The sequence below is a fragment of the Syzygium oleosum genome, unplaced genomic scaffold, assembly GCF_021117445.2.
Source record: "Syzygium oleosum isolate NSW1041296 unplaced genomic scaffold, Sole_v2.1 Sole_v2.01, whole genome shotgun sequence".
Classification (NCBI taxonomy): Eukaryota; Viridiplantae; Streptophyta; class Magnoliopsida; order Myrtales; family Myrtaceae; genus Syzygium; species Syzygium oleosum.
Window position 1 is genome coordinate 13,124,421 of NW_026607485.1, and position 27,198 is coordinate 13,151,618.

The 27,198-nt window shown below is 40.2% G+C and overlaps 1 protein-coding gene and 2 pseudogenes across 1 annotated transcript; all 3 read left to right on the plus strand.

The window, feature by feature from the left end:
* LOC115683527 (pre-mRNA-processing factor 19 homolog 1-like) lies at nucleotides 1-12,494 on the plus strand. Its single transcript, XM_030608062.2, has 18 exons — nucleotides 1-159; nucleotides 302-387; nucleotides 1,211-1,282; nucleotides 1,371-1,433; nucleotides 1,549-1,635; nucleotides 2,271-2,418; nucleotides 2,503-2,624; nucleotides 2,790-2,906; nucleotides 4,533-4,628; nucleotides 4,748-4,807; nucleotides 6,005-6,079; nucleotides 9,518-9,622; nucleotides 10,190-10,306; nucleotides 10,841-10,918; nucleotides 10,997-11,093; nucleotides 11,371-11,422; nucleotides 11,921-11,991; nucleotides 12,091-12,494. The coding sequence occupies exons 1-18, from the start codon at nucleotides 147-149 to the stop codon at nucleotides 12,204-12,206; spliced, it is 1,575 nt and encodes a 524-aa protein (XP_030463922.1). The 5' UTR covers nucleotides 1-146; the 3' UTR covers nucleotides 12,207-12,494.
* A 4,624-nt stretch (nucleotides 12,495-17,118) lies between these two features.
* On the plus strand, nucleotides 17,119-18,666 carry LOC130138428 (F-box/kelch-repeat protein At3g06240-like; annotated as a pseudogene).
* A 7,672-nt stretch (nucleotides 18,667-26,338) lies between these two features.
* LOC130140381 (F-box/kelch-repeat protein At3g23880-like) lies at nucleotides 26,339-27,022 on the plus strand (annotated as a pseudogene).
* Nucleotides 27,023-27,198: the final 176 nt, after the last annotated feature.

Here is a 27,198-nt window from a genome sequence, read left to right on the forward strand (position 1 = left end):
CTTTCCACCAAATCTTCTCCTCCTCCGCAGCAGCAGCAGCAGCAGAAGCGGCGGCGGCGTTCGCTTCGCTTGTGCAGCAGACTCTCCCACTCCCTGAAGCCGCGTGTGGCGGAACCGAAGCCCTAGCTCTCTCTCTGTCTAGCGAAATGAACTGCTCAAGTACGTCTCTCTCTCTCTCTCTCTCTCTGCGTGTGTCGAAGCGTCTGTACTTGCTTCGGTTGGGGGGGGGTTTTGGTGCATGCCCCCGAGGTGTTTGATCTGGGCTCTTGATGGGTGTTTTTGCTCCTTCTGTTGGCTGCAGTATCCGGCGAGGTGCCGGAGGAGCCGGTCGTCTCGACGAAGTCCGGCCACGTCTTCGAGAAGCGCCTCATCGAGCAATACGTCTTGGTCTGGTGTCCCCGCTCTCTAGGGTTTTATGTTCCTTCGTTCCGTTTCGTTTGTTCCCCCACTCTCTTTTTTCTTGCTGCGGAGAAGACACACGGATGTGAAGGGAGAGAGAGTGAGAGAGAGTGAGAGAGATGAGAATTTGGGTAGCGGTGACAGTGACATTAGCCTACGACCTAGCAATCGGTAGCTTGCGTTTATTCAGTTGCTAAATAAGTTCTTGGTGATATGGGGGTTTCTGAATAAATTGGTCGTGCTTCTTTGCACGTCTTAATTGGTGAGAGCGCAGTGGAGAGAAGGAAATAATAAATTTTGGGTTCTGTAAAAAATTTTATCCCTTTGTTCTTTTTCGTCTGCGCTTTCTCTTGAATTGAAAAGAAAAACGGATGTCGGCTGAATTGAGCTAGTGGAACTGTAGATGTAGTTTCTCTGATGGTTGTCTAGTTCCTTTGCATGTGCCATGGGGAACAGTGCACAGGTTAAGCTTTTAAGAGTAAGTTATGGTAGTAGTTACAATCAAAAGAAGTTATTTTGTTTTTCTGAATAGCTAGTTGGATTTATAGAATACAAGATGCATGGACTCTGCATTCTTCTATTGATATAAAAAGGAAAGGATCGTTTCTTTTTGTTTGGTGGAATCATCGCGATACTATCTTTCATGAAAATGATAAGGGGTCAAGCATCTTTTGGCTATTTAACATGTGTGAATGGTAAAGTTTAGGGATTTTTCCTTTGTTCTATATGATGTATATGGTCTTCATGCATAAAATTCTTACACGGATGTCTTCATGTGAGAATAATGAATTTTTCTTGATCATTTGGGTAGGATTTTGGAAAGTGCCCAGTCACCGGGGAACAACTTACCATGGATGATATCCTTCCTGTGAAAATGGGAAAGGTATTCTTAGCATTATGAGTTTGAATCCTTTATAATGCTCTGCTACTTTCATGGAAGTTCTTCCTGATTCCCGTTGCTTTTAATGCAGATCGTCAAGCCCAGACCCTTGCAGGCTGCCAGCATACCTGGGTTGCTCAGCATTTTCCAAAATGTAGCGTACTGTTATTTTGCTATATCCAACTCCTTTGTTTGGCATGCAGTGAATACTTAAACTTCTTTTGTCTAATGCTTGTGCATTTAACAGTCATTTTATATCTATCTGATAGGAATGGGACAGCTTGATGCTTTCCAACTTTGCACTGGAACAACAACTGCACACAGCTAGGCAAGAGCTAAGTCATGCATTGTACCAGGTATTGGACGATGCAGTATCATACTCTTTACACCTTATTTAGGATCAGATGTCAAGTTAACTGGTATCTGGTCTGAAGTCAGCGTTGCCATATTATTTGGTCTCTGTCATACAAGCATCTATCATGTGGAAACCAGATATTTGACTTATAGCGCCAATCATGCATTATTTTGAGAGTATCAATGTTCTTTTATCCACCATACGTATAATAAGTAGATTCTTGGATGTGCTGGTTCGTCAAACTTTACTAGTTTTCATCGATGTTGTTATCATGATAGAAATTATAGAAGTATCCGAAAGACAGTGAGTGCGTTACCACAATTGACTATTGTGTCTCTTTTGATGCTTTCACCTGAGAAAAGTTGTGGCTTCTTCATGAATGTTGTGCTTTAAAAAATGCATTTGTTCAGCAGAGGACACTCACTAAGCCTGATTTACAGTTGAGAGATTAAATGACAATATACTCATTCAATTACAGTTTCCAATCATCAAAGTTTCTTCTTGTTTCAGGGTCATGTATGTTCTCTTGTGTAGATTCTAATTTTGACCCCTTCTCTCTACTTTAAACTTTATATAGGTTAAAACTCATATGGAACTAATTTCATGGAATTGTCCCTGCTTTGTCACTTTTTGCAGCATGATGCTGCTTGCCGTGTTATCGCAAGACTTAAAAAGGAAAGGGATGAAGCCCGATCATTACTTGCACAGGCTGAAAGACAGATACCCATGGCAGCATCTTCTGATATTGCAGTGAATGCTCCTGCCTTGAGCAATGGGAGAAAAGGTTCTTCCTTTTGATGTCTTGCATAGCTTTTTGACATTTGATCAGTGATCAAATAGTTACTTTAGTTTTCTTTGTATGTCATAGCTTCTCTAGATGAAGAGCCAGGCTATGCTGGGATGAAAATGCGACCCGGTATTTCTGCAAGCATCATTGCTGAGATAACGGATTGTAACTTAGCACTTTCTCAACAGCGGAAAAAGCGACAGGTACATTATTACGATCAGTTTTTTGTCCTTCTGGTTTTACTTTTTACACCATAATTTTGCCATTTTTTTTTTCCTTTTGGTTGCTGCTTTTTATTTTCATTTTCTCTTCTGGTTCATGGTTACTACATATGTTCTGAATCTATAACTGACCTTAAATGTTGTCAGATTCCCTCTACACTGGCTCCTGTCGAGGATGTGGAGAGGTACACTCAACTGTCTAGTTATCCGCTGCACAAAACTGGCAAACCAGGCATTACATCTCTTGATATTTGTCATTCCAAGGTGTGATTCTAAATATTCCTTTTTCATCCAGAATTTGTTAAATGTGGCTGACTTTATTGCTGAAAATGCTTCAATTGTTTGTATGCTTCGTGTGCTGATAATGTAACGCATGGTTGTCAAACATATATTAGGATTTTGACCTTTCATCTGTCTTCTTGTAGATTTAGTAGCAAAGGTACTTCAGAAACTCAGAGTTGCTTGTAAAGCTTTATCAACACCTTAGTTGCTTTCGTTGTTCAGTGCAACTCAAAGCTTATAAAAAAATGCTTGATTACTTATAGATAGGGGTATACAGGTTGAAACGGTTCAAATCAGGTTTCAGTTTGACTTTATAACAAGCTGATCCATTGGGTATTGATTTTACAAATTAAAAGCAAACCAAATAGATGAAGAATCAAAGTCAAATTGAACTAGAACCATGATTCTGTCCTGTATGGCTTTTGATTTCAACCTTTTGGCTGGGAAGAATGAATATGACATCTTGTTTTCTGGTTTGACAGATGAATGAGGAAAATGAACAACAAAATAGATGAATGCAGCAGCCAATAATGTAGAACCAAAGATAAAACATATACGAAAAACTTTTGTTTCAAGCAATTTGTATCTTCAGATCATTTCAGATTTTGTTCATCTGTAGATCAACGGATAGAGACCTTACACTTAGTTTTGGTGATTCTGCTTTATCTCTCTTCTTGGAAAATTTCTTCCTGGAGTCATCGAATTTGTTACAAGAATAGCCCCAACATGGGATCAATGTACATAATAAGATTTCATAGTAGTTTAGGGCTTCAACTCGCTGGCAGATCCCTTCTCTCTAGTTTTTATTGTTGTTTAATCTGATCAATCTGCTGAGAGGGCACAGAGTAAAGCTGAAGCTATGGTATGAATGCAGCTTCGATGAGGGTGTGAGAGACAGAAAGAGAGATGCAGTGTAAGAAATACTACTTGGTCAGAAAATTGACCTTTGCTTTGAAAGATGAGAAACCACAGACCATTAGGGCGGCTTATACTAAAGCCTAAGCTGTCAATGGAAAATAAAAGAAGTCATGTTATTGTTTGCTGCAACAATAATTCTTTTGGTTGTAACAGGCTTTTGAAGTCTTGACCTGTGAACTGAATCCGAAAATTTTAAACTATTTGGTTTTGATAACCAAACAGGACACAAAAAAAACAGAAATTTGTTGATTTAGTTTGGTCTGTGTTTTCTATACTTCGACTGTTAACTGAAAATTTTGAGGGCTGAATCTGTTCTTTTCTTGTTTCTTTGAGATGCATTATTGGTCTTGTATTATTAATAGTTCTCCATAATGAATTCAAGTCTTTTCTGGATGATGAAGAGTTTATGGTGAAGTTGTTGAAATCCAATTTGATATATATTGCTTAGCCGAACTTCTAGTTACAATTGGAAAATCGGGTGTGATTTGGCAATTGTGCAACCTGAAAATGTTTCCGACCATATGTAGTATGTTATTAAGGACCACTCGAAACGTCTCTTATGTTGGCAATGCTGATTCCTCCTCTCATGATACTTCAGCAATTTAATTAATATACATATCATCTTGCTAATGATGTTCTTCCACGAAGTTATTTGCTTTCCTTTAATTAAGCATTTCTTCCTATGAACAGGATATCATTGCAACTGGTGGGATCGACACATCTGCTGTACTTTTTGATCGATCATCTGGACAGATCATGTCTACACTATCAGGGCACTCAAAGAAGGTTTTCCTTTTACAATTTTTTTTTTCGGGGCTGGGGGTGGGTGTTTGATTTGGGAGGGCGAATGTCTTCTTTTTCTTTTCGTGAAATGACTTTTACCTTGTTTGTGCATCTTATTCTAGGTTAATAGTGTAAAATTTGATGTCCAAGGTGATTTGGTTTTAACTGGTTCTGCAGATAAGGTAAGCTGCTTTCAGAACTATCTCTTCAGATTTTCCATCCTTCATGCATATAATATTCACAAAGCTAGGGTTATGTGCTAAAATAAAGAGCAAGTATATGGTTAATAATGGAGGATGAGGAAGGAGATGAAATAAACGAAGACATGCTTGAGTTTTAGGGCTTGGACTTGGGCATTAAGTTGGAGAAATGCTACAGTAATTGTGACATTGCTGTTTGGTCAGCAATAATACAGGTAGGGATATGGCGCTATCAATGCCAAGTGTGCTAGAGGAGAAAATGGATGGTGATTCAAAGCTGTCTTTGGTTGGAGATTCAGAGATATTATATTATATCGATGCTTTAAAAAGCCAATACCTTTTTATTTACTCTTTTATTTAATTGTCTCATCAAAATACTGCTGTATCTTGCTTGTGGAGGACACATGCATTTTGTTTTTTGGTTGGAGACATGTGCATTGACCAGTGGCCTTTTTTGGTAATAGGAGGGTTGAAAATACAGAGCAAAGAAAAGGTGCAAAAGTTTTTTTGTTTGGATCTGGGTGAATCTTTAAAATGAATGACTTGACAATTTTCTTCCCTAAAATTCTGTGGTTATTGTGAATGTTTTGATCAACTGTACAATACTATAATTAGGAGCCTGGTATAGATAACACTTATTATATGCCCATGAAAGATTCTCTTGGCCGATTCTTTGCTTATGCTTGATAGAAATGATTCTTCCTTGTTTTCTGGATGATTTGAATTGATTGGGCATTATGCATCCTGCTATCGGATTTATCGACCTACAGGCCAGAATGTATGTTTTCCCCTTCATGAAGGGTGTCATGAGATGTTAAAAATGTCTGGCAGCTCTGGATTTTTTGGAACTCTTTTCTTGAAGAATCTTTTTCTTCTGTCCCTAGCACAACGTGGACTTCTAGTGGCGTGTACTATTCATCTGATGTACTAACCTGCTGAACATGTGAATCTTCTTCATATAGAACTCCGCATTTCTTTACTCTAGTCCCCCTTATGAAAAGGAAGGGGAAAAGAGGAGAAAATAAATAATTGTGGTGAATATCTTCCATTTTGCATGTGGTCGGCTCCACATACGTTGTGCTCTTCATTCTAACCGTAATGATTGCAATATTTTGTTTAAGTAGTAACTACTGTAATTTTGTTGTACTTTCTCTAGATGATTATCTGTTTGATCTGCAGACTGTGCGGGTGTGGCAAGGTTCTGAAGATGGGAGCTATAACTGTCGGCATGTATTGAAAGATCATACTGCTGAGGTACTGTTGGTGGCCTTGCTTTTCTTAATCAAATACCTTGCTTTCAACTATGATAAGGAAAAACACATTCCGTGTCACATCTGTCTTGGTCGTAGTCATAAACATGCCTATTTGTAGCTGAAAAATGTTTCGTTGGTGTAAACTTTATGTCTCTTGCTTGTATGAAATCCTTTTGCCTGTTTTCTTGCTTCAATTGGTTTATTCAACTATCTCGTTGATTTTTCCTGTTATCTGAAGCATGGATGTCCTTCTCCTAGTAGTATTGTTCAGTCATGTACTGAGTCAAAATAGCTTTAGATACAGTGATGAGGCTTTAAAACACAGGCAGTCTAGAGAAGTACCAGAATCTAGTCTTTCATTGGGAACCAAAGACATGATTTTGATGCGCAGTGATGGTAATTTCTTCATCATTCACATGCAGTTGAACTGTGCAGCTTATTGTCTGCCAGCTTGCTTACGAACATGGTAATTTATCTTGTGCATTGTCTGATTTAGTGTTTTGATGTAAGTGGATATCTTTTGGGAATATTTGGCAGGTTGATCAAGAATACCTGCAATATTAACTGTTTGTGCCTCGACATGTTTCTGCCTCGAATAGTTAGATGATGGTGTGAACATTGTTATACTGTAGTGTAGCCTTGGCTTAGATTCTTTGCTGCAGTCATGCGAGGATTAGCGGTTGAACTGAATAGTTTGTTAGACCCAGTAGATTTGATTTTAAACTGTGTTGTCTAAGGTTTGTCCATTTCCAGTGAGAATTTAGGTTTTTTAGTTGGGTATATTTTCATTAAGTGGTGTTTTAATGCTATAGTAAACTTAGCAGATAATGAAGGATGACCTAAGATGGTTTCACTTTTGTGTTTTACATTATAGTGCTATAGAGATGGAGGTATCTGGTAGAACTTAATTTAGGGTGATGGCTTTATGGGACTGGGGGCAATCTTATTCATGTACCATTTTTGGTGACGATGCCACTGACACATCTTACTTTCTAAATGTGTTTCTTGGACGGGTTTCGTCATTCTTTTCCAGAAATAGATCATTAAATAAGGTGCAGACTATGGATTTGTTGATCTTGGAAGTAAATTTTAGTACTTGTGGACGTGCTGTGAACTCTGGAGTTCTGGAGGGAAATTTTATTCAGAATTGTTTTAATCCTAATTAAGACTGTTATTTTCAAGTGGTAGAATGATTTTATTCCTGAGGCAGTTGTGCACTTGAATAAAAAGTCTTGAGAAAAGGCATGGCATAATTATTAGAGGATTTGAGACTCTTTGAATGGTTTTCTTGCCACAATTTTTGGGGCATGATGAAGCTGTCTTCTGTCCATTTGTAAGTTTGGTATTGATTTTCAGTAGAATACATCCATCTGATAAATAATGTTACCATTAGTATAGATATATATGATGGAGTTTCCTCGAAAAGAGTTCGACAGTTCAGTAGTTTGGAAGTTTAGAGGGAAGGGGTTTAAGAAAGAAATCCAAATAATAAGAACATAAGCTTAATTCATTGAAGTGGATTGACAATGTACTGCACAGAAGTGCCTTTCTCACCTGCCAAGTGAAACGTATTAGGTCTAATTGATCAACTGAATATATTTAATTTCTGCCATAATGAGGTCATTGGCAGACACTACTGCCAAGTACTACAATGCTCGAGTGACTTGGGGTTTCTCAAAATGTAATATGTAGGGATTCTGTGGAGGCTTGTGCATGCCTCATCTCCTGAATTGCGTATCTCCTGCTCACACAATTTGCCTATAAAAAATAACTGTATCGTACATTTGGCAATAGGTATGTCCTCGGAGCTTTCCCCGACGTTATGCCTGGTGGAAGACTCTTGAAGGGCCTTTGTAGGGCTTAGAAAAGAAAAATTTCTGGTCTTTTTGGCTACTACTATGATCTAGTTTAACCAACACCTGTTCTCGCTTACTCTAACAACTGAAGGACAGGGGAGACTCACACTTGCGTGCCTGTTCTATAGCTAACATTAGGTATTGGTTTGGGTTAGTGATGGATCTTCGATCTTCATGCTAGGTTAATGGAAAGGGGTAAAAGAAGAAATGAATAGACGGAATTATTCCTTTATTAGTTCTTTATGATGCGATTGGATATGATGCTTCTGTCCATATGTCGTGTTCATATTTCTTAGAAGTGTTTTGCCTGATTGTTTAAACTCAAGAGATATTATAAAATATGAAAACCTATTCTGAACCAAAGATTTTCAGTGGTTCAAGTCAAGTTCTTAATTTTATTTTGCTCGAAACTGTGAGTTTCGATGAGATAAGTCCAGGTTGGTTTCTTCACGAAGCATTGCAATACCAATAACTGAACCTTTCTTCCTTAAACCAATAGACCAAACCCAAAAGGAGATATTATTACTGATCGGCCCTCTTGCAATGTGATACCAAGCACCTCATTGGCTGCTAATGAGAAGCCTTCAAAAGTATTTGAGAATGCTCACATCCTACATATGAAAACAAAACACCACTCATCAGATAATCTACTTCCCATTATCCTTTCAATAGGATTGATACTTCTTTGAGTCCGGACAATATCTTCTTAGCTTGGAATGAATTGTGCTAACTTCTCGAAATTTGCACTTTCTTGAATTTTTGAGACTGAGCAAAAATTTGCCATGCCTTCTGAATTAGAGCTTTGTTTATAGGACTCACGATTGGACTGCAAAATCTGTACACTAATGAATCTCCTTGTTCCTGTCAACGTCATCTGTCTTTTCTGGATAATAATTCTTGTGAAGACTGTAATTACTAAATCAAGTGATGATGCATTTTGAGCAACTTTGTTATATGCATGTCTTTTATTAATTTAAAAATGAGTTGAACTGCAAACTATGTTTTACTCTTTTTTGCAATGATACGTGTGATCTTTTTTCCTGCCCTTTTCCAACATCCTCTTTCTTCAAACTCCTTATTCTGGTGGTGAAAAGCGTCTATCAGCATAAGAATGGTTGTTGGTCTGTTGCTGTGTTGCATGATTGTTGATTTACTGTACTGTTGGTTGGCTTTTTAAATTTTGCTTATCTCAATGTTGCTTCATTTGAGCTAATGTTAAAGAACTAATTCTTGATTGTAGAAGCGGCTTTCTTATTCTCCTGACAATTTTTCTGATATCATCTGGGATGGAACTATCTAATTATGTTGCTGGCATCATGTAGTTAATAGTGATCAATTTCAAGCAATCGCAAGTTTTGACCGTGGATGCTGGTGGGATGTCAATTTGGTGTCTGATGATAGTCATTATTACCGAGAAAATGCTTGAGATATCATTAGCAAGTATCAAAAGAAGTCTGGAATTTACCCTAGATTGCGCAACTATGTCCTCAAAAAGTTTTGCTTGAAAAATCCATTGTTGGGCAGATTATTTTGCTTAACCCCTATTTGTGATTAATGTGTGATGTAATTATTCATCTTTCCAGGTGCAAGCAATCACAGTTCATGCCACAAATAACTACTTCGCAACAGCATCTCTCGATAATACATGGTGCTTTTATGAGTTTTCAACTGGTTTATGTCTTACTCAGGTTTCAAAACTCTCTCTCTCTCTCTCTCTCTCTCTCTCTCTCTCTCTCTAGGTGTGTGTGTGTGTGTGTGAGGGTGCGCGCACAATTTTACACGTACATCAACACAAAACTTGTATCAGTTGTATTATGTGTAATGGATGTTCAGGCAAAAAAACAATTACATATAATGATTGAGCAGAAAAAGTCAGACTCCTACAAAAACTGCATTTGCTTTGCACTTACAGTGCTTTTGCAACTCATATATACATATTAATACAGCTATTATAGTTCAAAAAAAGCTGATGACATATTTTTACATCAGTTTACGGTATAATTTACTTTAAAAGAATGTTCCTTGTTTAATAGTCTAAGAACAACTTTCCTTAACTTTTGAAATCCATTACCTGAGTAAATATGATATTCTGAGAACATTGTCTGAGGCATTAAGATAGTTTCAGTGTCGCTACAATATTTTTAGGTCATGATACTGAAGTGCTTTTGATTATGAATGGTTTAGGTTTTCTGCTCTCATTTGTCACATGATATGTTAAGATCGTCCTTGCTTGTTTATTCTCCATCATTCTGCAGGTTGAAGGCGCTTCAGGATCTGAGGGTTATACATCTGCAGCTTTTCATCCCGATGGTCTTATCCTTGGTACTGGCACCTCAAATGCCGACGTTAAAATATGGGATGTAAAAACACAGGTACTATGTTCACAATCAGTCTGAGATGGAAAGGGAATGTTATTACTTTGGCTGGGTCCACAATTGTTTCCCAGTCTACAGTTTGAGTTGAATGGGCATTTTCACCACATTTGTTTTATTAGTCTTCATACTTCCATGTAGTATGGAATATGATATGCCAATCTTGCATCCCACCCTGACGATTTGGATGTGCGGTTTTCCATGGTCTATTCAACTTTTGGTCCTCCTGGTTAGTTTAGTCACTATATGCCAATTTGGCATGCAGTTAGAAAAAGGAGGGAAGTTTTAAGTGGCAGAACTCCATATGCTATGATTTAACTGGCATCCTCATTTTTTTATTCACCGGAATGTTCCAGTAAATTTTTTTTTTCATGGTATAGCTCAACAATCATGCTCAATCATTTTGAGATAAGTCAATTGCCTCCACGATTCTGCCTGCTGCTCATGTTTTCATTCTTGCGCATTTGTTGTTACTCTTCCTGTCCGTTTTAGGTTGGTGACATGCTTTTGCAACTGTTTCTCATTTTGAAACAGGCAAATGTAACGACATTTTCTGGGCATACCGGGGCAATTACTGCTATATCTTTCTCTGAGAATGGATACTTCCTTGCGGTACTTGTTGCTCTGATCTTTCTTCTATTATCAACAGAGATTTAGACATGCCATCTGACTTAGATATTTATTTCATAGACTGCAGCTCAGGATGGGGTTAAGCTGTGGGATCTGCGGAAGTTGAAGAACTTTCGCACATTTTCAGCATATGACAAAGACACGGGGACAAATTCTGGTATGACATCCTCTTAGGCCTGCTTGTTGTAGTGAAAGTAGATCTGGGATGGCGGTGAGCTTTAGATGCCTTCCTTTTTGCTTGGATTTGTTCTGAAGACCGAACTTTTTCTGTCGAACTCCCTCAAAGAAGATTGGTTCTATGTTCTCTTCTTTTTTAAAGGGGGAACAAAAGAAAAGAGAGAGAGGGGAGGGGGGTGGGGAGAAGGGTTGGGTCAGTGTGTGTGAATTATCAGTGCAAAGAGTAACTATGACCGAGTTTCTCTCCTATTTTGCAGTTGAATTTGATCATAGTGGATGCTATCTTGGACTTTCCGGCTCAGATATAAGGTGAGTTTCTATATGGTAGATTTTGTACTCAACTTGTGAAATAATAAGGTAATATAGGATTGTGCTTGTTTACAGAATATTTACCTGTTTATTTTCATTGTATTTGGTAGCCTCACTTGCTTTCAATTTTTCTGATAGCTGAAAACTACTTTTTGACAAATTGGAAAGCAATGTGTTTTCGATAATTTGCTTATAAAAGAATCACACCAAACGTGTGCTCAGAAAAGTGGGAAATTAAAAAATGTGAATTTTTCTTGAAACTTCTCTACTTTCATGAATTTTCGATGGTTTCTCCACGAGGACCATAACTCTATGCACCGATAGGAGGATTATTTTACCTCTTTAAGTATTTGAGATCGAGTGACTTCGTGTTCTTCTATTTTTCTGTCCAATGGAAATGCATGTCTGGAATCAGGAGCTATTGTTATTCTGACTTCCCTCTTTCGTTTACTAGCGCCAGCTATTTTGGGAAATAACTTCAATTTTGTGCTTTGCCAGAGTATATCAAGTTGCCAGTGTAAAATCAGAGTGGAATTGTATCAAGACTTTCCCTGATCTATCTGGGACAGGTCGTCTCTCCCCCTCCTCCCCTCCTCTTTTTATTCTTTGAAGTCTTGCATGTATGTGTCTAAATATGGCCCCCACTGATATTCTGGTCGTGGTTGCAGGTAAAGTGACCTCCGTTAAGTTTGGTCCGGATTCAAAATACATTGCCGTCGGATCGATGGATCACAATTTGCGAATCTTTGGCTTGCCTTCGGAGGACAGTGCTATGGAATCATGAAGTGTTGGGATCGCATCGAGCGGGTAGTATCAGCTTTTGTGAGAGACAGCAAAGTAGAGTTTGAGTTTCATTATGCTTTACCGGAAAACTCGCGCAATTAGCTTTGTGCTAGCTGAATCAGAGTCTGAACCATCTTGTACTGCTGCAGTGAACATTCAGCGGCCCTTTGTCTAATGTGATTACAATTCTTTGTTTTTTCTTTTCGAATTTTGCCCTTCCTGAACACTAAGTCGTGTATACTATTGCTGTACAAGATTTCGTGAATGACCCATCCTCTGTTCGGGCTGCTCTCGCACGGCATGAGAAACGTACCATTGGCATCAAAGCGTAGTGTAGTCTCTCCGATTAAGGACACTGGTGATATTGCTGTTTCCTAATCGATAGTCGAATTACTTAATTGAAGTCCACATACGATGTTGCGCTACATTGCACGTGATGCGAAAGGTTTCAGCTGGATGACCTCTTTTTACAACCATGTCCATAGAACAGTTTACTTTCATTGTGATCGTTTTTTACCTCATTAGTTTTACCTTGGTTCTGTGCCTCAGATACTTCCTTAAAATTCCTTGCTGTATTTATGGATCTCTTGTTTTGCTATGATTTGATTTTTATGATTAAATTGTTAATTCCAAATGGAATTACTCCGCTATGTCGTTAAACTACCGAACGTCTCGTGTCCTCTCTATTAAACCACGCGGCGAAGAAAACGGATGACAGAATTTGCCATGCGCTTTATATAGAATTGAGCTCCAAGTAGAAGTTTCACAAGAACCGCAAAATAGAACTCAAAAAATTGCAAGCTACGCATCACGAGCCTTCGAGCCTATTTTCCAATAATGTATAGCTCGCGTCGCCTATTCCAATTGTAGCTTTCCGAGTTCACATTTTTTCGATGAAGTGTCGGCTGCTCCTGCAATTGCCGGCCTGCACAGAAAAGCAATTTGCAGAAGGAGACTAGAAAGAGCAGAGGGAACCTATCAAACTATATTCCAAATCGAGGTTAAAGGCAACAGATTTCCAAAGTCAAATACAGTCTTGCCTGTACCCTGATGGGCAGCATGTGAGGCTTCAGCCTCGAGAACCACTGAAGAAATCATTCATTGGATGCTGGAAAATCCATGAGTCGATAATTTATTTTCGACCACACTCAGTTTATAGATGAAATCCCGATGGATAGGGAGGATCTCCTCGTGATGGCGAGGAAAACATCGATCAAAGATCGGCAGACAGGAGGTTATATGAAATAAGGACCGAGAATGATTTGGTCGGTCGGCCCTGTCCACGAATTCAAGTGAAAGCTTACCTTTTCGCCTAAACTTTTGGAGACTAGTAAACCAAGGGGCATCCATTTCAGGGTGCCCGCGAGAGAATGCTGAAGCTTGAGTAGTGGCTGCCATGGAAAAGCTTGAGAGTGAAAGGTTGAAGATGATTCAGATTGTAAAGAAGCATATGTAAAGTCGCAACCTTTAATTCAATACATGTCATCTGATAGGGCGCGTGCAGATTGTGCCAGTGAAAAGATTTAATATGAAAAGGACGATGATTGAATGCACGTCCCTTCAATTTGTAGGTCATGAATACGGATATTTGAAAGAACCAAAAATTATTTGATTCTTTTAAAAAAGGGCATACGTCGACATGGAAAAAATATCCATATCCTTGATTGATATCTCGGTTGGCAAAGACCGAGTGAGAAGTGACGGAGGTAAGATTTGGCAAGTGTTGAAAGCTTTTAGTTGGCAAACTCAGTTAGCCATCGAGAAAACTAGTTTTAGCTGACAAGAAATATAGGCGAAATAACCAAATCTTGGAGCGAAATGTTGACAAAGCAAGATTGAATTAACTGATAAAGGGCCACGTTGTAACGGTCGACGAACTGGAGATGGAATTACCGCCAAGTAATGGAACCGATAAAGTCGGATATAACCTATGGAAAATGTTATGGATGCAACTGTTAGAGACATATTAATCAGACAGTGGAAACAATTGGTTCGGATGCAATCGTCAGAGAAGTAATCATCAAGTACTGAAACCGACGGACTTAGGTGTAACGTCAAAGGAAGTAACCGTCGACGGAAGGAGCGTAACCGTTAGGTGGTGGAATCGACGATCCCAGACACATGAATGATTGCTAAATTGCATGAAGCACATAGAATTAGTTTAATGTCTTAGTAACAATTTGGTATGGGTAAATTAAGTATATAAATACGTGAATTATAGTTTGTACAACTGCCAATCAATCAAAGAACATCAGTTTTTCAAATTTATCAACCTGTTTATCTTGATATTCCCGGTATCTTTACATGTCTGCCAATGATTATTCCCAGCCTCAAAAGACCTTTAATTTTCTCGTCGTTTATATTTCCTATCCAAGACTCAACAAAAGAGCCCGTTGACACCTAAAATTTGGTGTACCATTTGGGAATAATTGTATGGAAAATCAGGGACTAAATTTTAGCCCATAAATAAAAATAATTATAATTAAACTACATGGCATATAGTTTGTAGGAGCATTTATTGCACAGTACATTGGACTAGGCCTATGGTGGATGGACTTGAATGAATAGTTCCGTGCTTAATCAAGTTAATTGAACTAAGCCCGCATGAGCTAAAACAAAATTGGCCAAAAGCCCATGCTATGGCCGAAAGTTTGGTGGACTTGGAGAATTCTTCTCCACGTCATGATCAGATAAATGAAGAAGGAAGCATTTGGGCACGAGATAACAATATTCACGTGGAAAAGGGCATTGTATATCGAAATATCTTCCTGAAAGTCCAACTTCCTTAGAGAAATACACGTGAAAGAGTGGACAGAGCATGGAATTTGGGCTAAGCTTTTCTATAGTTTTCTCCTTAAATCACGATGGCCTGAAGTTCACGTGTTATCGAGCAACTTTGCTGAAATCAGAGGCAACAAGGAAATGTCACATTTTCGGCCAAATAGAAGATTAAGAGGGAAGGAAATCAGTTGCATCTGACTGTATTCTCTCTAAAGAAAGGAAGGAATAGCATGCAGGAAGCTTGTCATCTTCAAACGTATTTTTGATTTAAGGGCACAAGTGGGTGAATAATGCAAAGAAGAAAAAGAAAATATTTGGCTGAGTTGGCGCTGTGCGGAGGGGGGTTTCGATCACCATAGAAGACACCGCCAAAAGGGTGAAAGAGAGTCGTCCTCTTCTTCCTCCCAATTCCACGACCAGATAGTGCTATTGCGATCTGCACAGGCAACGCTGCTTGCTGCTTCGTTCCATCACGAGCTGCCTTCCTTGTTGTGTCGCTGTTGCTGATCCAGTCCGACGGTGCCTCTGCGCCACCGTGGCCGGCCGACGACGACGTCTGGTCCTTGCTGCTCTGACGACGAACCAGCCGAGATTGACTGGTGTTGTTCCTGCTCTCTCCCGAAACAGAGCACTTTGCTCTGTTTTCCCTCGAGTCCAGCTGCCGTGGTTCCCCCGTCCCACACCGACGAGCTGCTCCGCCCAGCGACGAGGAGTTACTTTCCTGGTCCTGATCGTGAGAACGTCACCGTATATGTCCTAGTTGATCCTGATTCGACATTAAAAGTATGTTGATTTTTTCCCAATAATCAAATCCAACAAAAAATACATTAATTGATCTCTCCATTTGGATGTGGAAAGAGATACAAATTAAATAGTCGAATTTCATTCCCAACAGGGCGCCGTTAGCTCTGACGGAATCAAATCCAACAAAAAAATATATTACTTCATCTCTCCATCTGAACGTGAAAAGAGAAACAAATAAAATAGTCGAATTTCATTCCCAACAGGGATTGGATTTCCCTCATTTTTCTTCTTTTGTTTTTTCGTTTTGAATTTCTCGTCAAAGAAATAGAAGCCTAAGGATTGGCATTCCATTGCTGTCATTTTATATGTATATGGTTACAATTTCTAGTTTTTTTTTTCCGAATAAAATAGAAAGGTTAGAATTTTCTGCTTCTTCTATCTCATAAGTAAGATAAAAAAAATGTTAAACAATCGATTTTCCGGGGAGTTCGTGAACCATCCAGCCGCGACTCCAATCGAGCCACCACCGCGGTCACCGTAGCCCGAGCCTATGCTGTTGAAGTCCAAATTTGGAAAGTTATTTGCGCGTTTAGGTAAAAATCTTATCCGAATCAATTTGGATATTTTATTGCTTATTTTGTGCTTATCGTTACTTAACATTGCATATTTGAGCGATAGAGACAATATCAATTGGAATTTATATCCTAATCCGCATCGAATTACGGTATTTTGATTCTGTCTATAAGCCTTTAGCGGTTATAAAATTTATCTTGATCTTTAAGCCTTAAGATTAGGAAATAGAAATATTAAGTTAAGATAATGTTTCCAATTTTGAATTGTTGTTATCTTTGGTGGATGATATTCTGCTTATTTTTTATTGCATGCCTTATCCGAAGAAAATACAAAAAAAAAATTGCGTATTTTCATTTTAGCAAATTTTAATTTCGAATTTTAAAATACTCTACGAACCACCGATTTACTCACCGATCCACAGTTTTATAGTTTATCTTAGCTTAGGGTGATGCGAATGGTGTAAATCAGGGTTGCCTCTCCTTTTGATATTTAGCATGCCCCCCTTGTGTGAACAAAATACTTCTCCGCCCCGCCCAGCTGCTGGACTCCACGCGCGACCGCCGCCCACGCCGGCGAGACCCCACCTCCGCCCGGCCGGGCGACGGCCTCGGACCTCTCGAGAGAGCCAACCGACGGCCATTGCCGACCCGATCAACCTCATCCATGATCCCCTCTGAGTAAAAGCTTCTTTGAGTTTGAATTTATCGTTGCGTGACTTTTGCTGAGCACTTGTTCATATGGGCCTTGCTCAATCAGCATAAGATTGAGAAGCTTATTATAAACAGAGAGATCTTTTAACTCAAAAAACTTGCTCAATGGCGGAAAGTTTCCCCGAGGATAGCATCGACGACATACTCTTGATGCTACCGGCCAAGTCGTTGATGCGATTCAAGTGCGTCTGCAAACGGTGGCGGTCTCTAACCTCCGACCCGGGCTTCGTCAAGTCGCATCTGCAGAGGCTGAAGGCTGGGGATTTAATTCCTAGCCAGAGAATTATCATTGGCAGCTTCCTTAGCTGCCTCTATGACAGCACCTACTGCCCCCTTGCGACCATAGACTGCGAAGCCCTCGACGCCGCCAGTGACGGTCGCGCTGTCCTACCTCATGCGATCAAACCTTTATTGCGGCCCCAAATCGTGGGGTCCTCCGATGGCTTGGTATGTTTTCTTGGCTACGACATTTTTCTCATATATAACCCGACGACCAGGGAGTATAGTGAGTTCCCCCGTTCCGATCTTGCTGAAAGAATCGCGGCTTGGTGGTCAGCATGAGTTATTCCATGGATTCGGATATGACCCTCAATCTGATGACTACAAAATAGTAGAGGGCATGGTCGATGATTATGATGATGATTGGGAGGTGGAAATATTCTCGCTTAAGTCCGGTTCTTGGACAAGTAAACTCCTCAACTTCGAGGAAGAAAGCCATCTAGTGGTTTCTGGCGAACGAGGGGTTTATTGGTACGGGGCCTTACACTGGTACGTCCGTCGCTGGATCAGCCCGACACAACCGAGGGATGCGATTATGTCATTTGATTTGTCGGAAGAAAGCCATCTAGTCGTTTCTGGCAAACGAGGGGTTTATTGGTACGGGGCCTTACACTGGTACGTCCGTCGCTGGATGAGCCCGACACAACCGAGGGATGCGATTATGTCATTTGATTTGTCGGAAGAGAAATTCCACCGGAAGCTTTCAGTCCCCGAAGTCGATGGGGACAGAGTTTTCGGGGGACTCGGGATTCACGGGGCCAGTCTGTTCATATTCAGCAGCGGCCCTGATACCCGCATCGACGCATGGATAACGGATGAGTACGGGAGAGGAGGATCATGGACAAAATGGTTCAGCGTTGATTGCATACCTGCCTCTCGGAATATTCCCCTTGCGTACACAAGGAGCGGAAAAATCCTTTTTCAGAAGGATAATAAGCGGGTGATTCTGTTCAATCCGGAGAATAATACTTACAAAGATTATCCCATAGGGCAGTACGGCATCATCAATTATGCTATCTATTTGGAAACTCTTATTTCTCCTTATCTTCGCAGTGAGCTATCAAGAATCTAGAGCCTTTAGGAGTTGTTCTGGAGCATTTCGATTTACCGTTTTCTTTTAGAGTTTAGTTTATTGGGGAGATCTGGCCATCTTGATCTGTTGAATGATCTTGTGGATTTTGAAGAAGAAACAAAGAGTGTTGAAAGTCTATTATAAGATATGGTCATTCTTTAGTAACTTCATTGTGCTTTCAGTACTCTGTCCTCTCCAGATTTAGGGTTAGATCTCTGCCCGATGAATGGCCGTTCAATCATCTTTGTTTTGCTACTGTTGTCCGGTCCGGTTTCGTGTAATTTCACCAACAATTTACTGGGTCTCGTTGTGTAGTGAACTTTCGTCTATAATCATGTGTATGTTAAGGCAAGCACGCGGTAATCTTATCTAGTGATTCGATTGCAGTGGAACGAGAGAGACACAGTTTCTAACAAAAGAACTGTAAAAGTAGCTTTCCACAAAGCTTTAACCATAAGTCAACAGAAAGCAGGAGGTTCAAGTTCAGCGCCCGGTCTGGTTTCGTGTAATTTCACCAACAATTTACTGGGTCTCGTTGTGTAGTGAACTTTCGTCTATAATCATGTGTATGTTAAGGCAAGCACGCGGTAATCTTATCTAGTGATTCGATTGCAGTGGAACGAGAGAGACAGTTTCTAACAAAAGAACTGTAAAAGTAGCTTTCCACAAAACTTTAACCATAAGTCGACAGAAAGCAGGAGGTTCAAGTTCAGCGCCCAGTAGAGGACACAGCTAAATCTGCTTACTGACTGTGGAATAATGCAGAATCAATTCAATCTATGTTGGAGAATTTATTATACTTTCCGCTTCCCCTTGAAAGTTGAACACTCCGGTTAAACAAACGTGAGCTTCGATGGCGAGTGAGACACGGTAATTAACAAAGTGGATGCAATCGTCCTCTCTGCTTGTGAAAAAAACGCTGGTTGAATAGGAATCGTGCGTGCATTGTGAGGGTCAGTAGACAGAAGTAACCAATCTCCGACGAGTTCGAGCCTTGTGACAGCATTGCGAGGTCGATCTCTGGCAGCGGAATCGCCTCAACCAATCTCTCTTGGCCACATCAAAAGAAACAGTCCTCTCCTTCGAATTTCTTTCCAATAACCAATGCAAGAACCCTTTCCAATATATCCCTCCGGTCTTGGTTGTTCGAAATTGCCATTACCTCCATGTTACCCCCTTCCAGGAATCGGCTTTCCGAACTAAAACGTAAACTATCTATCCGTTGAAATTGCTTCTAATTGTTACTGCAACGTCCTCTCAGGAATATATAATCGATGAGTGATCGTTGCTGAGTCCAGAAAATTTCCACCCTATTATACAATTAGCATTTGGGTTTGGGTTTTTGATGGACTCTCTGGCAGTAGGATTCCACAACACTAATGATGCAGGGTCCAAGCGACATAAATTCAGAACTCGAACCTCAAAAGTTCGAGTGGACGATGAAGCACAGTGATTGTAGTGTCCTCCATGCCGCGAATGACTTTCTCTAAGTCGACTGATATCGGAGGGTCGAAGGAGCAGATGATCTTCCGGTGGGACGTCGAATTCTTCTGCATCCATCTGTTGAGAAGTAGTTTGGCGAATCATAGATGTGCACTTGAGCAGACATTTCTATATGGAGTTTGTGCATACTTCCCTGACATTATTGTTCATGGACATGACAGAAATCCAATTTGCAGTTTATTTATTTTGTTCAATTGGTCAAAAATGAATTTTATAAGCATCACTATAATCTAGTCATGGGTGTAACTAAAAATATAATATCTTTTAGGGCCTCCGTTTGATTTGCGAAAAATCGGTTAATTTGCAAAAAATCACTAATTCAAAAAGTATTTTCCAAATTTGGATCCTTATCATCGCTCAAAAGAATGAGTTAATAAAAAATGTTTTTTTTAACGGTTAATAACAATATATGTCTCATCATATTTATAGATAACAAAAATAACTTTCGGTTACAATCAACATTTGGTCCCATCACATAAGTGAAAGGGTGCCCCGCTACGGTTAAAACTAACTTGTTAGAAAACCGCCACTGGTAGTCGAAAGATGAATTCGAAGCCTATGCAAATTGCAGTTCAAGCATAAAATCGAGTGCTGCTTCTGAGGGAGTCACTCTTGACAACATCAAGTGATATGCAATTGAAGGCAGGCATGGAGATTTTAGCTATAGTTACCTCAACATTCTTCAACTCGAACTCTGGGTTGTGAGCCAAACACAAGTTCCCGAATGTTTCACAAGGTTCACTTGCTCCACCTAACCTTTTCAACAGAAGATACAAAAGATGATTAAAACGGACCTCCTCCTGCGAGGCATTGCAAAGATGGAAATTGGTACATGTGCCAAGTTACAGATCTCCATCTAAGGACACGGCGAAGTAGCCTCCACCTAATGAAGAAAACCAGGTCAATTATCTCACTGAAATCATAAAGTGAAGAAGATATCATGAATTCTGGGTACATGTGTGTCCTTTGTGAAATTCAGCCGATGCAACTTAAGATAGATCCTGGGTGGAAGTTTTCACGTGAAGTTCTTGTTGACATAATTTTCAATTTCAGAAGACCAAGGTCATGGCCTCGAGTCATGACACTCAACCTGACGAATCCCAAACATTCACATTTTTTCAGTTAAAGGAAAGATAATTTAACCCGTAAAGTTATCATGCTTATACAGTTGTAAATTGTCCTGAGATCACAATATAATGTGGTATGTCAGAGCGTGAGTAACTTGTTATCTATCTCACTCCCACATGCAGTGGAGTTGGTTATCCTCTCTATTTCTATTTCATTATTAAGCTTTTCCTTCAAATGTTTTAGGCCCATAAATTCCTAAGAGCCGTATTTTGGTCCATGCATAATTTATCTGCTTGCTTTGGCAGTCTTAAGCAGGGAAAAGTACCCCCAAACTGTATATTGGGAGACCATGTTCGCTCCTGCGTTCATAGAACTTATGCTTTGCCACTTCTTGAGCCAATGATACTTCATGATGTGACTAGGTTTGACTTCGTAACTTTAAGCTCATTCTCAATTTATAAAGATTCAGCAGTGAACTTGATGCTACTATTAGTCATTGTCATAGCTGCAATAGTCAATCAAGGAAGGGGACAAGGTGTTGCTTCTTGAAGGCAAGGTGGGGAGGAGTGTACCGATGCTCAGAGACACATTAGATGTACTTAAGATGAGTAAATTTAGTATAATATAAGTGATCCGTTACCTTTGTTCCCTGTGTCTGGCAACAAATCCTCATAGAAGAACAGTGGATGCCACTACAGCAGCAAATTAGAACAGTCTATCAAGGATTCCAAGAGCTTATTCAACTAGAAGATTTTAATATCTTGACAATGCTGAATTCAGACCTTCAGATCCTGAGGAAACTAGGATGCTAAAGAGCCAAGCAGTCAATGCATAGCAAACATAATTCTGTTCTTTTGTCCTCCTTTTTACTTGGATCTGTATGATCAATTATATCATAAACGGGACCACTATTCAAGGAAAAAAGAAAGTAGGATATTTTTTCCCTGAAGATATCCTTAACAATCTCCGCAAAGGTAAAATTCAAGTTGCATGATTTTACCAGTTGGTTGAAACAATCTTGGTTGCCCATATAAGGTTGTGAATACAAATGTTTGGTTTGCTCCCTCCGAGTAAACAAGGATCCATTACAAAAAGGAGCCTTTGAATCAAGAAAGAAGACCAAATATATCTCAATCAAGACAGATCAGAATATGATTGCAAATACAATGACAATAAAATCAAGAATGTTATGGATCATCTGATATTTCCTTTTCGCTGTAGGTTTTAAGGGGCATTCTACCATGCCACCAAACAATGCTCCTTGCATGTCGCCAACGTAGGCGCATGACACCGGCATCATCACTTTCCATAACTCGTCAGAAGATGAGTAAAACAAAGGGTTTGTGTGGCGACTCTCATATAGAAAGCTCTTAAACTTCTCTTCTATCCATCTGTCCAACGGAAAAGCATGACTAGAATCAGGACCTGTTGTAGAATTCTGACTTTCCTCCTCTTTTGATTAAGTTGTGCCAGCTATTTTGGGAAATAACCTTAATTTTGTGCTTTGCCAGAGTATATCAAGTTGCCAGTGTAAAATAAGAGTGGAATTGTCCCTAGCCTGATCTATCTAGGACAGGTCATCTATCCTACTCCTCCTCATCCTCCTTTTTTCTTCTTTGAGATCTTGCATGTCTCTAAACGTGGCCCCCGGCCCCCCATTGATATTCTTGTTTCGATTGCAAGTAAAGTGACACGAGTTAAGTTTGGTCCGGCATCAAAGTACATTGCCGTTGGATTGATGGATCACAATTCACAATTTGCGAATCTTTGGCTTGCCTGTGCCATGGAATCATTAAGTGTTGGGATCGCATCAAGCTGGTGGAATCAAGCTTTTGTGAAAGAGACAGCAGGCAGAGTTTGATTTCCAATGTGCTTGACCGGAATGTGGATACTCGCGCACTTAAGCTTTGTGCCAGCTGAATCCGAGGATGAACCATCGTGTACTACTGTAATTAACATCAGTGGCTCTTTATGTCCTACATGATCACCATGGATGTTTTTTTCTCCTCTTTTTGAATTTTGCCTTCTTGAACACTCTGTATACTATTGTTGTACAAGATTTCGTGAATGACCCATCCTCAATTCAGGCCGCACTCGCGCAGCTGGAGAAACATGCTACTGGTATCAAAGCACTGTGCAGTCTCCAATTAAAGAAACCGGTGGCATTGCCATTTCCTAATTGATTATCGGATAAATTATCGAAGTCCACAAACGAAGACGCACATTATCTATCGAAAGGGTTGGTGATGGCGAAATCCCGCAAGATGTGAATCAGTGCGAAAGGTTTGGCATGCATGACACCGTTATAGTACAATGTCTATAAAACAGTTTACATTCATTGTAATAGCTTTTCACCCCATTGGTTTTACCTCGAACGTCTGCTCTGTTCCTGGAGTTAGATACACCTTGAAGTACCATGTTGTAATTACGGGTCTCTTGCTCCTCTATGATTTGACTTTATGATCAAAGTACTGATTCCAAGTGGAATTCCATCTGGGCAATACGAGGACCACTCAGGCATATTACTCTGTGATGTCATCAAACTACGGAACGTATCGTGTCTTCTCTGTCAATCTGCACAATGAAGAAAACAGATGAAAGAATTTACCATGCGCTTTATGTAAATTGAGCTCAAATTAGAAGTTTTACAAGAATTGCAAACGAGTTTCATTTGCAGTCGGAATGAGTTTAAACATGAATAAATCTTGTCTTAAGCGATATAAACAACCAAATTGAGAAAATCTTTTTCAATCCGTTGACTTTCCACACAACAAACGGAATCTTAACCCCGTTGACACCTATATATTTTGCCAATGAATTGGTCATGCATTTTGCACAATCAGAAATTTTAGGAATCGAATTTGCCCCGTAATCAAAAACAGTAATTTTACATGATCTTACATCCATTTTCAAACTGCACTTCTTCATATATAAACTAGAGGCATGATAGTTCGGTAATACCTAAGCTTTCACTTCGTATAGGCTATCTGCGCATTCCACGAAGATTGGGACGACACGATTCGACCTGTAATCGAAAATGTCATCCTACATCCATTTTTTATTTCGGTTTAAATTTCTTTTGCTCTTAACAACTAGGGACATCGTACTATTTGAATCTAGGACTCAGCAGCAAGAATTTCGATTAGCGAAGGGCCTAGAGCTTACGGACCAATCAAACCCACACTCGGACTCATCCACGCTCTCGGTGATTTTTGGCTTGGTCTCTCCTGCTTGGTTCATGGCCTAATCGAACTCAAAAATTGCAAGCTAGGCATCATGAGATTCTTCGAGCCTATTTTCCAACGGTGTGTAGCTATCGTGCTAATTCCTAGTGTATTTTCCCGAGTTCGCATTTTTTCGAAGAGGTGTCGGCTGGTCCTTGCACCTGTCGACCTGCACAGAAAAACGTCGATAAAAGACTCATAAGAAAAATCAGGAGCCAGTACCACAAGGGGGAAGTCCGACGATGGCGAAAACGTCCTGCTGAGTCAAACACAACGGTCCCAAAGGAAGGAAGAAGCAATTCGCAGAGGCAGACTGGAAAGAGCAGAAGGAACCGATCAAACTACATTCTAAATCCAGTTCAAGGCAACCGATTTCCAAAACCAAATCAAGTCTAGCCTGTTTCTAGATGGGCAGAATGTGAGGCTTCAACCTTGAGAACCACTGAAGAAATCGTTCATCGATAACTGGAAAAGCCATGAATCGATAATTTATTTTCGAGCAAACTCGTTTAGAGATAGAGATAGGAAGGATCTCTTCGTGATGGCGAGGAAAACATCCATCAAGGATCGGCGGAATAGGAAGTAATTTAAAGTAAGGTCTGAGAATGATTTGGTCAGTATCATCTTCGGCCCTGTCCATGAATTCAAGGGAAATGCGCGTCCCTTCAATTTGCAGATTATGATTGCGCACGGATATTTAAAAGAACCAAAAACTATTCGATTCTTTTAAAAAGGGGCATGCGATGACGCCAAAAAATGTCAGTCGATGGAGACTGAGTGAGAAGCGACAGAGGTAGGATTTGGCAAGTGTCGAAAGCCTTCAGTCGGCAAACTCAATTTAGCCGACAAGAAAACTAGTTTGAGCCAACAGGGAATATAGGCGAAAATAACCAAGTCTTGGAGTGAAATGTCGACAAATGAAGATTGAGTTAACTGATAAAAAGCCACATTGTTGCCATCGACGAAAGTGGAGATGGAATTACCGCCAAGTAATGGAGCCGATAAAATCGGATGATAACCCATGGAAATTGATATGAATGCTACTGTCAGAGAGATAAATATCCGGTACTGAAAACAATTGACTCGGATGCAACTATCAGAGAAGTAATCATCAAGTAATGAAAACGACGGGCTTAGGTGTAACGTCAAAGGAGGTGATCGTCAGTGGAAGGAGCATAACTCTTAGTTGGTGGAGTCGACCATCCCAGACATGTGAATAAGGATTGTTGAATTGGATGAAGCACGCAGAACTAGTATCATTTCTTAGTATCCGTTTGTTAACCGTCGAAGATTATACATATCAATATTCGAATTGTAATTTGTACTACCGTTATTTAATCAAAGAAAACAAGTTGTTCAAATTTATCGACTTTTTTATCTTGATATTCGCAGTATCTTTACATGGCTGGCGACGATTATTCATAACCTAAACACCTTCAATTTTCTTGCCGTGAAGGTCCCTTCACAACCTTTGCTGATTTACTCATCGAGCGCTATCCGGAGATGTGAATGTAAATGACGTTTGCAATCGCGCACAACATGCCTCGAGAGAGGAGGGGCTAAGGTGTGAATGTATGTTATCGCCCTTCTATGCCAAGGTGCGACACTTCGTTCGGCGAAGGATATTATGGGAAAGGCGCAAAGTGAGACAGCATATTATATAGGGATAATGACACAAACAGTTCTTGAATTTTAACCAAATTTACAATTTGGTCTCTGAACTTTTAATTTGTTTAATGTAGTCCCTGAACTTTAGCCAATGTTCAATGTGGTCCCTGAATTTTTAATTTATTCGATGTGATCCTTGATTTTTGGTACATGTTCAATTTAGTCCTTGAACTATATGGAAAATGTTCAATGTAGTTATTACATCAATTCAAGTTTAGGGACTACATTGAACATTTTCCATGTAGTTCAGGGATTAAATCGAACATGTACCAGAAGTCAGGGACCACATTGAACAAATTAAAAATTTAGGGACCATATTGCACATTTGGCTAAAATTCATGGATTACATTGAACAAATTAAATGTTCATGGACCAAATTGTACATTAGGCTAAAGTACAGAGATTGTTTGTATCATTTTCCCTATTAAATACGTGGGAATATATGCCCATTTGATGACCTCACCCTCGCTCTCTCTTCCCTCTCCGCCGCCCAGCTGCCATCACTCGACCTCCGTGATGGCAGAGAGTTTCACCGATGATATCTTCTTCGAGATACTCTTGAGGCTACCGGTCAAGTCCTTGTTGCAATTCAAATGCATCCGCAGAGGCTGGCGGTCGTTGATCAGCAACCCGAGCTTTGCCAGGATGCATCTGCAAAGGCTAGAGGCAGGGGACATGATTCCTAGCCAGAGGATCATCAAGAACTGCCCCTTGGAGACCGTAGACCACGAAGCGCTCAACGGCGGCGGCGGCGATGATCGTGGGTAGCAGAATCTCATGAGCAATGAATGAACTTAATTCCGGACGCACTCCTACATTGTGGGGACTTGCGATGGCTTGGTGCGTTTAAGCTACGAAGATATAATTGACGGCTCCCGCAGATCTCTCGTGTATAAACCCACCACCAAGGAGTCAAGGGAATTGCCCGATTATTATGTTCAAGCTAACCTATACAGTGGATTTGGATATGACCCCCGATCTGATGACTACAAAATAGTGCAGGTCGGCCTTTCTAGCCTTTCTGCTGATGAATGGCAGGTGGCGATATTTTCGCTCAAGTCCGGTTGTTGGAGAAGCATCTGAGCCCAACCAGAAAGCCACCCCGCCAACAACCGCCGAGGAGTTTATAGGGGCGGGGCCTTACACTGGTGCGTCATCGACTGGAGCGGAAACAATAGGGATGGGGAGACTCTGATCATGTCGTTCGATTTGTCGGAAGAGAAATTCCGCCGGATGCTTCCGGTCCCCCGGGAGGCAGGGAACATGGCTTTCGCGGGCGAGGGGGCTGTTACGGGACTCGGGATTCACGGGACCGGCCTATTCATCTACAAGGGCGCCTTTAATCACTGCTTCGAGGCGTGGATAATGAAT